The sequence below is a fragment of the Anneissia japonica genome, unplaced genomic scaffold (assembly GCF_011630105.1).
Source record: "Anneissia japonica isolate Jap-2015-1 unplaced genomic scaffold, ASM1163010v1 scaffold288126_len377047_cov203, whole genome shotgun sequence".
Lineage (NCBI taxonomy): Eukaryota > Metazoa > Echinodermata > Crinoidea > Comatulida > Comatulidae > Anneissia > Anneissia japonica.
In genome coordinates, this window is record NW_022721684.1 from 19636 (window position 1) to 37379 (window position 17744).

Consider the following 17744-nt stretch of genomic DNA (forward strand, 5'->3'; position numbering starts at 1 on the left):
TATATATATATTACCTCAGCCTCAATTTATTATTATTTTGATCTGATTTTTTTTTAGCAATTGCAGCCTCAGTGTTCTTTCAACGTGTGTTCTTATATCAAAAAGTGTAGGCGCTTATTCTAGTTAGAATGTATTTTTCAGATTGACATTTTAGTAAGGAGTGTAATTACAGTGGGTAAAAAGTTCAATCGAATCGAACAATGTCTTAATACCACAGCTGAGTAAGCTGTTTAGTTGAATTGTTATTCTCACGTTGTCTGATGTTTCCCGAACGACTTCTGTGAAAAATCCTTACACTGACATTACAGACTGACTTTGTACAATTGGATTGAACAATATAATTGTTGTGTTATATCGTTCAACCAAGGACTTTGTATTCTTCAAGGCCATGGCCTAACTTTAATTTCAATGCAGTACCGACACGCTGTGCATTTGATGGTATTATTAACCTAAACTAGATTAAAACGAATCTCTATACCCTCGCGTTGGATTATTTAATTTGTTTTTTAATAGTATGCAATAGACTGGTACGGTACTCGAAATCAGCTAAACTTGCGGTACAACGGTATATATTTACCAAATTAGTTTTTTGCATTTAATTACTGTATTCTGTCAATCCTTGTTTTATTGAACACGGTATCTTATCCGTGGTGGATCCCAGAATTCAAAAAAGAGTAGAGTGGGACCAAGGAGGGACTCTGACAATGGTCTAGCCACCTCAGCCCCACATGGTTGGGACTGAGGTAAGAACATTTATAATTTGGCACTATAATTTTCTTCTCTCCATTTTTTGAAATAATTTTGAAAACTTTAAGGGGGCGGGGGCAGCTGGAACTACCATTGAATTCGCCACTGATAATTCTAATGAAAATAACCATCTTACGATGTTTGTTAGTGTCTGTCGGATAAATTCTCCACTTAATACCAGAGATCTGCTGATTTTATATTACCCCAAAAGGGTGTGGCACCTCACTATCAATCTGGATGGGGTGTTTTTCGCAGAAACTGTAGTCCCCGGATAATAGATTTAGGTCATAGAAGCTGATATTAAGCTAGGACTATTGGTATAACTGACCCAGTTAAATTTATAAAGGCTATACAGTATATTGTTTGGTCGGGCGTAGGGAAGAGCCGAGGCCCTGGCGGCCTAATTTATTATTTAACCTCGATTTAACCATGGAAGAAATCAAAAAATCCTCCATTATTTAAGCATGTTTAGAGAAATTTTCTCCATGGTTTAACCACCATAGAGTGATTATCTGATGTTCACATGTGAAAGTCAGAGGAATGTTAATTAGCGCTCCTCGTCTTTGGGATCCATCGCCTGCTGCGCTACATGTCTCGCGCACACGACCGGCGACTTCAGGATACTCTGTCAAATTGTTGTTGGTCTGTTTCCATTTTCCGATTGTCCAACTGGCTTCGTGAACTAATACGTGACGTAGGCTTAAATTTAGGTTACTCATTAACATTTTTCATGGGGTTTTTGGAGCACTACATCATGTTACGGTATACGTCGTCCTGTTGTTACAAATACACAATGTACAGTACCGTAAGCCTGTTCTTTGGAGAGGAACCAACGGAAGTCATTAGTCATATCAATGGTTCTGATCAGGTAGGACTGTACGTTATCTGTGTAATGAGGCCAAATTATAGTATTGTTAGACCTATGCTATCTCTGATTGATTGAACTTTAACCAGATTCGGAGCATTAAATTCAATACAAAAAGATATGATTATCAAAAAGAAAGACATAAAAAAAATGACATTCAAGATCAATTCAAGGCATTGCAAGGTACAAAGTACAAAGGGAAAAACATAATGAAATTAAAATTTAAAATGAGAATTTGAAAACCATATGAGACGATTGTTTGCTTTTGTGATTTTAGGAATAACAACCAATGCCGACACCCATTCGCTTATAATATAATGATTATATTATTTGTAACTAAAATACTTTACTTCATTTCCGACTCGCCGACCAGGGAGTGGTCAATCTCTATTCATGAGTTGTTGTCGTTGAGTCCGCAAAAAGAATGCTTTCAATTCCCAACTTGATCTGAGTGAGGATCAATTGTCGATCAACCAATCATTATAGCTAAGCAAGACTGGTTCAGTTTCAACGGTGTTTGGATATGGATGAGTAAATAAAATGGAACAATCGCCTGCATAATGGAGTTGATCAATAGATATTGCAATGTCATAATATTACACTAAGAAGAGGTACGGTATATCAAGAGTACTGATTTCTGGGTGTGTGCCTTGACGAATGATTCTAATCCTGCTCTAAGCACCTAATTTGGTTTCCCCTCCTTTTGGACGTTTTTTCGGTCGCGAAACGAGGGATAATGTATATCTTTTGACACTACAGCCAACCCTATTCAGGGACACCCTATTAAGCGGGCACTGTTTTTTTTTTTGTTTGTCCCGAAGATGTCCTTTTAATAGTGTCCTACTGTAGTAATTAGCCAAATGAAGTCAAATTCGAAGTTATAGTTTTCCTACAAATTTATGCCAGTCAAATTCCATGGTCAGTAGAAGTTCATCCATGTAAATTGACCATTAGTCGAGCACGGTCGATGAGATAAATATACATGTTTCAGTCAGTAGCGAATTATTTCTAAAGCCAGATTAAATCCGGGTAGTTGAGTTGGATATGCTTTTCGCCTCAGTGGTTTAATTGAATTCAATTGAAAAAAAAACCATATAAATATAAATATATATATATAAAACAAAGTGGAATGCGTGCAAAGATAATATAGAGCATGTGAACTGTTAGATGAGACAAAATGAAAGGCCGATTTTCTTGACGGAAGCATGTGGGCGTGTCCAGCGGTACGGGCCAATTCCTACTACCTGTATTAATTTAGGGCTCAGAAAGGCTTAGGCCCATTACAGTAATCGATTTTGAAGTCTTATATCTGGGAAAAGTACAATTTTCCCTTTTTTCCGACGAACTGTCTTCTTTTTTTCTCCCCGAGGTGGCAGCTCTGTTCCATGGGGTATCCCCTCCGGCCCACCTAGTGGCGCCACCACTGTTAGTCTTTATATTATACTATACCGTAGAGCCCTGGTTCTTAATAAATTTGTTTTAAACAAGGCCAAAATATTTTTTTGAGTTGACGGGCCAAAAATAATATATGAGTCATGAATCAACTCATTATGATGTTTTCAAATTATTTTTTTTTATTGCGCTACACAACAATATTAAGGTAGTGCAGCACAATACAGTAACTCTGTAACTTCAAGTAAAGATATAAATATTCTGTTTACATCATATCCTTGTCACAAGATAAAGAGAATGTTAAAACAATAGAAAATTGCATTCAATACATTTAACAAACGTTAGTAATACTACAAAAATAAAAAAATACCTGCATACAATCCGCATAATTTATGTAACAGTAAGTTAACATAATGTTAATATTGATAGTTAAACCATGGATCAATAAGTACTAAAAGTATTCCTCCATGGTTATAAACAAGTTTAATAACATTAATTTAATGAACTATATTTAATTAAATAGGCCTGTTATACTTCCAACAACCGTAAATAGGTTTAATAATCGTAGAAATCGCGCTGATACAGCCAAATATAGGTAGGCCTATAAATAGGACTAGGATAGGTGTGATATTCATAGACCAAAAGACAAAGTATGATAAAAAGAGATTTCATTTTTTCCCCTTTATTTCTTAATACGAATGCAAACTTTTTAAAATAAAGATTCTGTGGCTTTATCTGTATTTGATGCAACAAGAGTCAATAAGAAAATTGATTAGATAACGCCTTGTATTATCGGTACAAGAAAGGCTTAATTCATATAGCGAAAAAAAAAAAAATTAAAATATCAAATACAACCCCCCCCCCCCAAAAAAAACCCCTAAACATGTTCTGCCTTATATACAATATAATGAACTTACATAAACTGGTGCAAGTAAGTAAAACCACATCGATTTTCAGTCTATTCAATTAACAAGTCTTCCCAAGTTATTCCATAACTATACAATACTAATCTTTGGCGTTTGTTGACAGTCGTTGTTAAACATTTTGATCTCAAGCTTCTTGCATAACCAACGTGCAAATGTCATGTTTTATGCAATAAGAACCAGGTTCATCACACGCGCGACTGTTATACGATATTTAATTTATTATTATTATTAATATTTATTTGTAATTTCAGTTTTTACACGGGCCAGATTTATTGACTCCGCGGGCAAAATTTGGCCCCCGGGCCGCCTGTTAAGAACCAGGGACATAGAGCATAATATACTAAGAAGTCTTATTACTCTGTACTGAAAAACATTATTTTCTGACTGTCGCCCTCTACAGAAAACTTCAGGCTACGTCATCGTACGCATGGATGAGTTTCATGGTCAGCGTGGAAAAAGTAAACAATGGATGTGGAATTCTCCAAATCTTCCAAAATTATGGCATTGGAAGAACCCCAGTTTGCTAGTCATACCTTATTGGTCGACCTGAGTAAGGGGTTAGAAAACGTTCCAGTTAAAATCCCTGCTGATTTATATCATACAAGTGCTATGGATTTTGAGGTACGGACAGAAATCCTAGCTTTTAGCTAGGCTAGGCCTACCGCACTTCCTACACACCAGAGGTGGAACATTGGCCCTGAGAGACTACCTAGTTGTGTATCAAGTGATGAAGGCCACAGGCCTAGGCATTACACATGTCTTTTCATCAGTATTAAAGGCTTATTAACTATAATTGTCATTTCCCTTTGTAGATAATTAAAACGAAACTTGTGTTTGTGGTTTGCAAAATATCTAAAAGTTATATAAATAGAAGATTAAAAATTAATGTTAAAACTTGATGTTCAAATTTACTAGCTAGGGCACAGAAAAAATTATTAGATTTATCACTCTTAAAAAAAAATAATGAGGTCGGAACAATAGAATATTGCTTTTTTCATTGATGAGGGAGGGACTGTTTTTAGTTGCCAAAAATACTGTAAATATTGTATAAAAACTGGTTTAATTTTATTGTTTTAAAATAAAAAAAATGTATTCCCAGTCACCAACGAAATTGCATTGTTTTTTTTTTAAGCTGTTGAAATAAATAATGCGGCAAAGTTTTTTTTTTATTCCCTCATCAATATTTCCCAAATTTTTGACAAGGGCGGGAGTGATAATCTAAACATTTTTTCTATGTGCCCTTACATACTGTAAGTAATATAGTCTATATATATATATTTTTTAAATATAGTACACTGTTGAAAATGTAAGTGGACCAGGTTGCCAACAAGATCCTTCCGAATTGACCCTAGGTGGATGCGACTGTGGTGTGTTATCCTGTGGCCTGCACTGTTCATGTGTTCAGAATTTTGGACAGAATTTTGATGACGACAGTTGTCTTCTAGAAATAACTTTAAACTCTGCTTCTCTGTATGTAAAACCGACTTTTGAGTGCAATGGATCTTGTCGTTGCGGAGACATTTGCAAGAATCGTGTTGTTCAAAATGGTATCAATATACCACTTCTTGTTTTTAAGACAAAGAGTAAAGGTTTGGGTTTGAGGGCGCTGGAGACCATCCGGAAGGGGCAGTTCGTGTGCGAGTATGCAGGAGAAATCCTCGGCAGGTCCGAGGCTAAATTAAGAACTGATGCAAAATCCATTGAAGAAATGAATTATCTTCTGGTTCTGAAAGAGCATGCTGGAAAAGATATGACAGTAACATACATAGACCCAACAAACTTCGGCAATGTTGGACGGTTCATTAACCACTCGTGTAATCCAAATTTGGAAGTGATTCCGGTTCGAGTGAATAATGAGACACCAAGGGCTGCTCTGTTTGCCAGACGTGACATTGCTGTCGGAGAAGAACTTTGTTATAGTTATCATGGAGATTTAAAATTGACACAAGACATATCAACAAATTCAAAACCATGTTTTTGTGATAGTGACAAATGTAGAAAATATCTGCCCCATAATTTATTTGCATTTTGAAGATGTTTTAATTAAATATGAAAAAATTATATTTGTGTTATTACAAAAATATTTAATAAGATACTGTAGTTTGTCAAATTTAAATTATTCTAGTATTTTATATGAGATGTTATAAATTCTATAGATTATATATATTAAATATTATATTATCGATTATTTAGAATCTATAGATTATTAGATAGATTAAATAAAAAAAAAAGGTTTAATGACTGTCCAGTGGCGATCCAATTAATTGCATTCTATACAGGCATGTCTCATGGCTACATCAGCACACCACAGCCAATGACATAATGCTTGCAGACACTCATTAATTTTAAAACCAGGGGCCTTGGTCCATTTTAAAAGCTATTAGCAATATTAAATGTTTTTTTGGGGGGGGGGGGAAATGTTCTAAGTGCCCCTATTTTAGAACATATGTGTCTATTAGACTAAGAGACCGAAATGGAAAGATATTATTCTTTGATTTTATTGGCTTATACTGTAATAAGTAGGCCTATACTGTACGTTCATGTATACACAGAATTCATGTTACAAACTTGTGGGTAGTAACTTAGATTAAACAAACCCCTGTTCCAAGCCCTGTCCAGACTTGCAAATTTTATTTGACAAAAAAACATGCAAGATGCCTAAATATGGCCATGATGACATCATATCATGACCATATATAGGCACATCATGACTATATATGGGCATAAAACAGTTTTTTCAAATAAAATTTGATAGTCAAGACAAGACTTTATGCCACTAACTACAGCCAATCACAGATATAAATTGCTCATGATTTTTACTTTTTCAACAGGCATTGAAAAATAAGGGCTCTCTTTGGTCATGTGAACTTGTTTCAAATGCCACTGTGATTTTCAAAATATATGGTGCATATAAATGATTTTATTTATCAAAAAAATATATCCTTTGATTCATAAGTGTCTCATAAAAGTATACTACACTTACACTTGAAAAGCCTCTATTCATTATGATTTGAAAACAAAATGAATCTTATTGCACCTTAAATAGTAGTAGTCCCACATATAATTATTGCCTCTCAAATTTGGGATTTACTCATGGAATTAGTTTCCATGACAACATATGAAAAATGAGCTAGATAATATTAAGCAGTTCACACTGGCATCATAGCAGCATATGGGATTATTAAAATTAAGGAAAATGTTTGTACTAGCACTTTTGCATACCATAAGCAACAAAATTCCAAATAACATTTAAAAAAATTATTTCTCATTTAGCTATATTTAAGAAAGAATTAGCAATTAAAAATGTAAAATTTTAAAAAGGCATTTTTGCTTTTGATTCTAAACTAATGCAATTCAATCGACAACTGTGGCAAGACAAGTATTAAAGTGAGCTTTTAATTATAAAATAAAAAAAAAATTAATTAAATATAGCAATACTTTGAATAATACAGTATTATCTTAATCAACATATACATTTCTAATGCCATGATTTACCTACTAACATTGTGTTTTCCTGTAATATATCTTATATTAGCCCTTGGTGTATAATAAACTATATCAAACTATATAACTAGTTTTAATTAACATTTACCATTTTTTATTAACATTTTTTGTTCATAATCATTTAAATTATGTATCAACACTTTTTTGACAACTTAATTCCATTCATTAGTAGAACTTGCTACTTAGATTTATTTGTAAGCTGTAATAAATAAATAAATATGTTTGTTTAACCACATTAAGCTACGTGCATGGACTATCAATGATAGTCCAGTAATTCATACTGTTAAAAAAATCTGACGTACAAGGTGAAGAAAAATTTGGTGGAATATCAATTTAAAAACTTGCTAAAAAATTAATATAAAATATTATTAACATAACTTGCTTCAATAAGCCCAAAATTTGACCAGAAGAAATAAAATTCCAAGATGGTGTTATCCATAATAAAACAAATGGTTGGTGAAAGTGCCAAGTAAATTTTTTAGTAATTGGCCGGCAAGACAAAACTGGTTTGATCACAATCACAAAATAAAACTGTTTTTGTAAGAGATTGTAAATTCAATTTTTCCAGAAGTGTTTACCATTAAGGTGGTCTTATATTTGAGGTTAGGCTTATACTAGGTGTAAAAAAAAAAAAATTAGAGTGCAAAATGAAAGACTAAATGAAGGGAATGATGGAAGACAGTAGACGCTCAAAATCTTTTGATTATTGAGATGGCCGCTTCACTTCTGGTACACCTTCGGGTAATCTGTCAGCAACGCAGCGCATTCCAAGGTTGTAGGCTGAGCTATCTTCGGTGTTTTGGCTGCGGGCAGCACATCTATACCGATAGCAATAGGACTAGGAACAAAAAGCAAACAAAGAAATTGAGACAATCTTTATTGGCATAACACAAAAGTACAAATCACACAAAAAAAGATTAAAATAATCATAAAATATAAAGACAAATTTGTGTGATGTGCCCATATATGGGCATGATGATGTCATGGAGGAAACTTTAAGTTCTGTGTAGACTATCAACTTTTCCTTGACAAAAACTGTTGTATGCCTATATATAGTCATGATGAGCCTATATTATTATATGGTCATGATGTGACGTCATCATGACCATATTTAGGAATATCATATGTGTTTTTCAAATAAAATTTGATAGTCTGGACGTAACAGACATGGAAAGACATGATTTGTTTCATCAGACATTATCAAAGTTTGATCAAACATTCTTTATTATGAAGCCCTGACTATCAAATTTTATTTAACAAAAATATGTGACATGCCTATATATGGTCATGATGACATCACATCATGACCATATTTAGCTTCAGCTTTAGGGGGTGGGGTTATTTTCAGCCATGAGGAAAATCTGTCTTTTACAGGGTTTGAACCCAAAGTAAGGGTAAGATTTAGAGGGGGAATATTAAGGAGTCCTCTAAAATCATAAAATGACTGTAGGCCTTGTATAAACAATTACAGTAGTCTAAATTTAAGATACCCCAATGGGAAATGCTTAAAGCAAAGAAATTACACTCAAATAGTATAAAATCACCTCATATCACCTTATTTTGCGAGCACTAGCACCCCTCCCCCATTTTCAAGACACCCAGATACGCCACTGTCAGCTCATATACATTCGAAAACGTTGGTAATGTATCTTACCTTATGACACATAAATGAACCTCCTTTTTTAACTCGTTTGTCACCAGTTTCAGGACCAGTCTTAAAAAGAAAGTAAAGTTTGAAATTTGCAAGCTAGATTAATACTGTTTTAATATTCTTTTTCTGCAATCATAACTTAAATTTAAACTTCATCTCAATCGCACATATTTAAGACCATTATGTTCAAGTACAGCACACTTACAGGATTGTTGAGAAATTTTTTCAAATGATGAATGGTCCAACGATCTGATGTCCACTCCCACACATTTCCGACAGTATTATACAAACCAAATCCATTTGGTTTGTAATTATTTACCTATAAAATGAAGAAGACAAACTAAATTTAGAACCAACATAAATTCTCCATTTATAACCAGTGGCCCACATCCCGATATTTTGTTTGGAACTGATCTGCACTTGGTCTGTGCTGAATGATTGGATTGAATTAGTTGCAGTATGCATTACACTAAGGACTACAAACAAAAATTCAACAACCATCTCCTGTGGGCTCCTTCTGGTGGTGATTGGGTAGTATACTGGGAAAAAATGCTCTTTTCCAAAGAGTGTACTGTGTTGTTTAACGTTCACATGGGACCAACAGTTTAAATGAGATGATGGTCTAATTAATCCCCATGGGATGGCCAAGCCCGCCATCAAAACAACTCATAAACCCCTCCCCCCCAACAACAAAAAAAATAAAAATAAAAATACCTATTTTGGGTTAAATATATTTTAAAACATCTCAGAACAGTAAAAAAAATTCCCCAAGATTGGAAAATTTCTCTGGGTATTAGGGAGTACTCCCTTGAAATGCAACAGGGCTTCACACCTGGACCCCATAGGCCTCTACTAGTCAGAGAGCTTTATAGCCATCCTAAATACATATTATAGAGCAACTGCTGAGCCTACAGTAGCCTTTCTATGGCATTTTCAACATCAACTAATAATACAGTAACAACCCACACCATCAACATTGAGAATTTCAGTGCCATGAGGATATAATTTTCTTTATTTTCTGTACATTTCCACAAAAACCTGGTATAAATATTATGCAATATAAACACATATTAAGTTTAATTCAAATTGAACAAACTGTTTGTAAGGTACATTTTATTGTTATTTTTATTTGCAAATTGTATCTGAAATTGTTTAACTTACAGGACACGTGCCAATAAAGCCATCTTCACCTGTGTTGGTTGTTGGAAACTTCCCTTGCCAGATGTTCATTCTGTGTTTACTATTAGGAAGCATATTATTCCCCCATGGAAATAGCCTGGAAAAAAATTCGTAACTTTATCATCAATTTGAAGATTTTCATCATCAATTTGAAAATTTTCATCAGTGACATTCATAATTAAAAATGATCAACAATTATAATAAAATTGTTCTAATTTATAATACAACAAAATATATAATTTATCATGTTTTGCTATTAACAATGATTAAATTATAATAAACTTTTAAGTGTAATCTCTTTGTATGAAAAACAATTTATTTAATATTTACCTGTTTTCCAACCCCCCTCTAGTGGCATATTCCCACTCAGCTTCTGTTGGTAGTCTCTTTCCAGCCCATTTACAATACTCATTGGCATCGGCCCATGACATATGAACAACTGGATGATCCATCCTAATACATGGTAACAGGTTATAAAAGTAAATATATATGGGTCTTAATAAAAATAGCAAAATCTGCCTATACAAAGAATGGAGTATATAACATAATACATAAATATAATATGAATTGAGGTGAAGTAGTGAATTCTACTTCTGAGGTGTTGGATAATTGGGACTACCCCCTGACACGAAAATAGTCCATGTTGTATTTGCAAAGCGTCCAATAATATTAGCCATTTCGATCTGTCTTAAGCTTAGTTTCCGTACAATTGCTACAAGCTATCTCCAACAGGTTTCGGTGATGCTGATTAGTCGGTCGAAGTGAGCCTTCCCGATTACGTAAGGAATAGCTACGCAGCACAATTGCACTGAAAACATTGTGGCGACCCGTTTTTACAGTTTACGTATAGGCAATGGTGCGGTAGACGCAGGGAAGTAGTAAAAAGTACCGCACCTCTTACTAGATGAATTTGACCACTAAAATGCTGTTATTACCTAATTAACATTTATGAGGTATAACAATACATTATAAAGTATGTACAAAGTTATGTGATTAAGTATAGTAATACTAATACACTACTAATATACAGTTGAGTAATGTTCTCTTTTCAATTCCCATTAATATTTACTATGAAAGTGAAATAAATCCTGGTACCTTTTAGTTATATTTGAATCAGGGCCTTCTGGATGTCTCCAGTTCGCTCCTTTCACTGGTAACCACCATGGAGCAGCTGCAACCTATGTGCATTTAATAATAATAATAATAATAATAATAATAATAATAATAATAATAATCTATTACTGAAACTCTAAAATGCTACTATATCTAGATCAGAATATTCCTAATCATATTAAAAATTGAAAAAAAAAAGTAGTTAAATTTTGTTGCCTTGAAGTTTAATCTATAGTAAAAACAATCTAATCATAATAAAACATTATAAAACTTACAGCTTGTGTAATATCTTTCTTAACTTCCTCACTTATCACTGTTTCAACAACAAAGGAGTCTCCAAATTTTTCAGCCTATTTATGAAAACAAAACAAAACCATTTATAATTGAGCACAATTTCAGTGTGTAATTTAGGCTAACATGGCCAAAAAAATAAAAAACATAAATAAATAAAATTAATTAATTAATTTTACACTTTCATTAATTACACTAATGGAAATCAATGGGACATACTGAGCAAATATTAAATTGGCTCATAAATACACCATGAAAAATTAATTTTAAATATACATGAAAGGTCTTAAATATTTGCTGGTATACTGTATATAACAGCCAAATACAAGTAAAATATTCAGGCTTTTCAAAAAGACAAGGATATGGCCTCGCCTACAGTATATAGCCATGAACACACTGTACTGTACATCTAGGCCTTAATAAGGCGATCGTAGGCATATAATACGAACCACTTAGGGCTGTCCAGAGTGCAAACTTCAGCTGTCCTAAATACAGTGAATAATATTAACAGCTTGGAAAGTAAAGAAGAGATGGGCTGGATAAAGATTGATGGCAAAAGTACATCTTTCTCGAACAGTGGGTTGTTAGTTTTAGACACATGGTACAAGCATGGAGGAAAGGTACAACGATTGTCGATAGTAAATAAATCAAGCTCCCTAATTATAATAAGGTGTGTAAGGCAGGAATTCCTTTCACAACACAATGCTCTACAAAACTAAGTCGCATTATGAGGTTTAGTGATGAGAGGATTTGTTTTAATCATAAGGAAAATTCTATCACTTAATATGATTTGAACCCAAGACCATGGGATTCGAAGACTAAACACCTCAACCACCAAGCTACTTGCTTGAATGTTTGACCTTTGACAAAATTAATTTCCTGCAATTTCTTTTTAATTCAACCAATAAATATTCTTCTTTCATTTCTGTAAGCCTTCTTTGGAAAAGCATTTTTTCTTCCTTATTTTTATATTTTTTTAAATAAAAATTTACAAAGTAAAAATCATATACTACTAAACTTTCAGTTTAAATTTTGCTTTCCACACATATCATAGTATTTATATCATAGTATTTACATCATAGTATTTATCATAGTATTTATATCATAGCATTATCATAGTATTTATATCATAGTATTTACAGTATATCATAGTATTTATATCATAGTATTTATATCATAGTATTTACATCATAGTATTTATCATAGTATTTATATCATAGCATTATCATAGTATTTATATCATAGTATTTACAGTATATCATAGTATTTATATCATAGCATTTATATCATAGTATTTATATCATAGTATTCATCAGTAAATGGAAGCCAAAATGACAGTAAACTGAACAACTCTTTCTTAGTTCATTCGCACTTTGTTTCCATCTGTTCAAAAATGGATTTCCAAAACACCTTTACATTTTTTTTTTGCATATATAAACATATGTTTGTAGGTGTCACTGACGTGGCATGTTTTACAATCATTTGTTCAGTTTAATCTCCATTTAAAAAAATATAACAGTACTGTATATTTCACAAATTTATTTTTTAAACTTCTATTATAAAGGTACTGTAAGAATAGCATGAAATATAATATTTTGCTCAATCAATACATTTGTACCCATTTTGTTGAGGTAAAACTACTACTATAGCAATTTCCCTAACTTATCAAAAGGAAAATGTCTGTAATGAAAAAGATTATACTGCAGTGTTAGTAGTTACAGTGTTAGTAGCCATTTCTGATCATACAATTTAAAAGTTACTAGTCTAATGTTATAATAATTAATAACAATCCAACAAACTCTGAAACAAGTATACGAACAAGTGCCACACTGTAAAGTAAGGCCTGGGTTGGGAATATAACCTACGCGAAAAAAATTCGCCTAGAAATCCATCCACGCATTTTGAAAAATAAGGGCCGATTTCCGTGCAGATTTTTGCTTATGCGCACTTATTCTCCTAGTGACTTTTCATGCAAATTTAAGCTTGTTTTTGAGGTAAAATTTACAGTGTCAGTATGAAACAAGTGTTTATAAATGGGTAAACCTTCTTTATGTTTACAACGAGTAAAATACAATAGCACCTCATATAATAATAACTATTTTAGCTATATTTGTATAATGATGTAATGATAATGATCACATACATCTGTCTGGTAGCCAGTAGCCTCAACGAATCGCATAAATTCTGCATTACTTGTTTCATAAACATCGGCATAAAACGAATCAACGTTGACTCTCCTGGAAGGGCTCTCTCCATCAAGTGGTATGATAGGTTCATCAATACCCATTGTGAACATTCCCCCTTCTATATGCACCATTTCATTCCATAGTTTTGTATTCTCATTTGCTTCAGCTCTGTATTTCAGAGCAGGGTCTTCTTCTGTGCCGTGGTCATCATCCAGGCTCTTCGACGGCCCAGACGTTTCCTCACTTTCGCCCTCACCGTGATCGACGTCTGCTTCTCCGTTTCGATCAACCAACTTCTCGCGATTCAAAGAAGAGCATCCACAATCTTCTTCTTTTACTGTGTCCGCAGATTCGGTACTACTTGCTTGAATAATTGCATCTTCTTGTAAGGCAGATCGTACATTCACTAGTAAATAAAGTAGAAATATAGAGGCCAAGAAAACCCTATTTAACGTGGAGGCTGACATCTTGTTTCTGTACTTCTATATTCCTTGTAGGGGGCGCTGTTTAATGTTTTGAGAACTATATTTTCTTGGTTAATATCATCTACTAGAAAATTAGATTTGTTAAGAAATAGACGTATTTATTTGCATTAATACTAACTTAACACACAAATTGAGTTAATCAAAAGGTAGATTAACACTTACAACACATTTATATAAATGTGAAATTAAAATACAGTTTTATGTAAATTGATCCGCCGCATGTGGATGAGGATTGTGTTGTTATAAGGCCAATATGTACTTTTGTAATCGCACGAAACAAATGAAGCAACAGGAGACACACTGGGATGCATGACTAAATACAGATGTAAATCGTTTGGGGATTATAACGATTTTATTTGATTCCTGAGGTAAGGCCTGAATGCATGTTAACTAATTATACGTAACATAAATATATGCTATTTATTACAACTTTGTCATTTATACTGGAATAAACTGCAAGCTCGTAGTAAAGCGAAACTAGGTAAGCCTTGCAAGCTAGGCCTAGGATTTCCACGATTCATGTCAAATCTGAGCTAAAGCAGTGTGGACCCCGGAAGTGTACTCAACAAGTGAGCTGAAACCGCAAACCCCTGCTCTGCAATCAGGTCTACTTGATAATGTGCATATTGACAAAAGGGTGGAAATTAACAGTTAATATGCGAATTGCATCTTGACCAGTTTACAATATATGAATGATGAACGTTATTATCTTCTGATCATACACCAAAAGTAGGTATCTATTACCATGAGTGAATTATCAACAACAAGTAGCAGTTTCTTACATTTTGGAGATATTGTTTCATTATATGCAGAAGGAAGTGTCAATGGATTTATAAGTACACTTGGGTAAGTACTTTGTGCTGTTCTATAATTTGATAGAAAGTGCATATAGGCCATACTGTAAAGTTTATTAATTGGGCAGATGATACCTAAAAAACTAGCTCAAATTTACGCGGAAAAAGTCGCTAGGAAAATAGGTTCGCGGAATCGTATCTACTGCATAATACATTGATTTATATATTAAGGTCAAACCTTAAATTTCGGGAAAATCAGCGCAGAAATAAGCCCTTATTTTCCGAAATGCGTATTTCTAGGCCAAATTTTTGCGTGGAGGACATATTCCCCATGCAGGCCTTACTTTACAGTCTGGCATAGAGGCACTGTGCAATATGCGCTCTTTTTTTTCTATTATTATTATTGTTTGAAAGCAAAAGGAAACAGAGGAAGACCTCAACACACATGGATCAAACAAATAAGCAAAGACCTTAAACCAATTAATAAAAAGATCAATACTTTGACCAAAAAAACGATTGCAAAAGGCTGAACTAATGACTTGACCTTGCCTAAAAGCCAAAAGAATTATTATTATTATTATTATTATTATTATTATTATTATTATTATTATTATTATTATTATTATTATTATATTACTAAAACCCACTTTAATGGGAACTTTGACTCATTTTAAGATATCATCAAATTGCTTTGATTTTATATGACAATTTTATTTATTTTTTATTTTATTTCATTCACTTTCCAGGTAATGATACAGTATATCAAACATATAGGAATGAGGATACAATAGGATTTTTAATAAAAATATTTATGTAAAAATTAATTGTATACTTTTTCAATTCTTTTTTTGTCAATATTTAATATACCAAGTGATTCTCTTCCACTCAGCAGTTATGTTTTTCCCAAATTTCATATCCTTTTTTGCTTTGGTGTTTTCTTTTATTTAGTTTGGTTGATGACAGGTGCGTTGTTCAGCCAGATGCAGGTGACATCAGAAATCCTCCTAAGAAATTCAGAGGTGAGACCATTGTCATCCACATTGTCACTGCAATGCAACCATCATTTATGTCAATGACAATCATAAAATATATGACCCATATTAAGTATGACAGCTTAGTTGGCCAAACTGTTAGAAGTGAAATGCCAATAAAGGACCTATGACCCGAGAGGAGGGGTAGGAATGTGTTTTGAAGTTGTTCCATTACCTATTATGGAGGTGCAAAGATTTTGCCATTTTCTTAACTAAGGAGGGCGAGCGGATTGAAGGGGAGAGTGGAGGGGAGGAGTGAAAGTTGTACGGAGTCGAAGGAATGCAACATTCACCTCTATCGATCCGTCACTGCATTAATTTCCATTGCTGCTCTTGTGTTTTTATCTGGAGAGCTGAAATGCAATTTATTTAAAGCTAATTATCATAATTTTGGGTGATTAATATCATTATTTATCTTTATTAATCTGTCATCATCACTGATGTCATTAATTATTATTCATTATCATTGGATCGTCATTGTTCATCATCATTAATTTCAACATTGTTATCTATCACTGCCATCATTATGTATCTTCATTATTTAGCATCATCATTTCTAACATCATGTTCATTATTCATCATTATTAATTAATTACAATTCCTTCCATTATCACCATCAGTGAGATAATTGTCTTTTTAAAGATCTAATTACAGTAAATATTATTAAGATCTGTGACATTTTGCATCCAATCTTGACATCGTAGATTGTAAGTACATATTGTAATTGGATTGCTAACAAGAACATTGTATTACATGAAAAACCCTGAAGAATCTGTTCAAAGCTATGTACAGTATAGTCATCACAAATGTCAGCTTCATTATCATTATATTCAAACTCTCACAGTCATATTGTATAGTATACTGGTCACACAAACTCTGTTGACCTACGGATGACCGACACATTTCCATGGGGATGCCACATGATATGATAATCCGGAAAATGAACGATCATCTCAGTCTGTGATTGAAAATCAACAGCTTTGTGTCGTAAAGTTCACACACAGAGTAGGGACGGATTCATCGGCAGATCGTTGACCAACAAAGTTTGTGCCCGGCCTTAGATACAGATATGCTTATGATCCCATTGATAACATTATCAAGTAATGTATTTGGTTTGGTTTTATTCTAGATTGCCTTTTCAAAATATGGCCAATGAATCGTTATGCGGCTCAGAAACAATTCCGAAAAGCAGCCAAGCCTCACATAAACTCAGCATCCGATGCTGCACTATTGACTAAACTACAGGTATAGTCTACAATCTGTATTTATAATTATATGTATATTTTCTTAGTCTACGTACTCTTGACATTTTCTTCAGCTTCCTACTAGAGCATTCTATAATTTTGCGTCATTAGGCTTTCGGTGTATTATCCTCTTTTTATTCCTGGGTGGAAAAAAGTAATAAAAAAAAAAGAAGTATGATTTATACTACATCTGCAAACATTTTCATTGCAAACAATGCTATGTATTTGTTCTTAATTCTATAATTGCTGTTGCAACAAGCAGTGCAACAGTTGTTGCCATAAAGAATGTAACCATTAAATTTTACGATCTGCTAAGATTTCTGTTCTGACGTTTCT

General features: G+C 33.3%; 3 protein-coding genes across 3 annotated transcripts in view; 2 read left to right on the plus strand and 1 right to left on the minus strand.

Annotated features, from left to right (window-relative positions):
* Positions 1-4238: 4238 nt before the first annotated feature.
* Positions 4239-8060, plus strand: LOC117111721 (histone-lysine N-methyltransferase SETMAR-like). Its single transcript, XM_033254715.1, has 2 exons — positions 4239-4551; positions 5222-8060. The coding sequence occupies exons 1-2, from the start codon at positions 4396-4398 to the stop codon at positions 5960-5962; spliced, it is 897 nt and encodes a 298-aa protein (XP_033110606.1). The 5' UTR covers positions 4239-4395; the 3' UTR covers positions 5963-8060.
* On the minus strand, positions 7311-14348 carry LOC117111720 (formylglycine-generating enzyme-like). Its single transcript, XM_033254714.1, has 8 exons — positions 13812-14348; positions 11653-11727; positions 11360-11442; positions 10595-10717; positions 10247-10361; positions 9291-9404; positions 9089-9148; positions 7311-8272 (listed from the first exon to the last, which is right to left on the minus strand). Exons 1-8 carry the CDS (start codon positions 14319-14321, stop codon positions 8138-8140), a joined length of 1215 nt encoding a protein of 404 aa, XP_033110605.1. The 5' UTR covers positions 14322-14348; the 3' UTR covers positions 7311-8137.
* A 643-nt stretch (positions 14349-14991) lies between these two features.
* Positions 14992-17744, plus strand: part of LOC117111734 (inositol 1,4,5-trisphosphate receptor-like) — a 92391-nt gene continuing 89638 nt past the window's right edge. Inside the window, exons 1-3 of the mRNA XM_033254736.1 lie at positions 14992-15185; positions 16082-16152; positions 17294-17409. Of these exons, the coding sequence (XP_033110627.1) occupies positions 15085-15185; positions 16082-16152; positions 17294-17409 (288 nt within the window). The 5' untranslated portion in view covers positions 14992-15084. The remainder of the gene's footprint in view (positions 15186-16081; positions 16153-17293; positions 17410-17744) is intronic.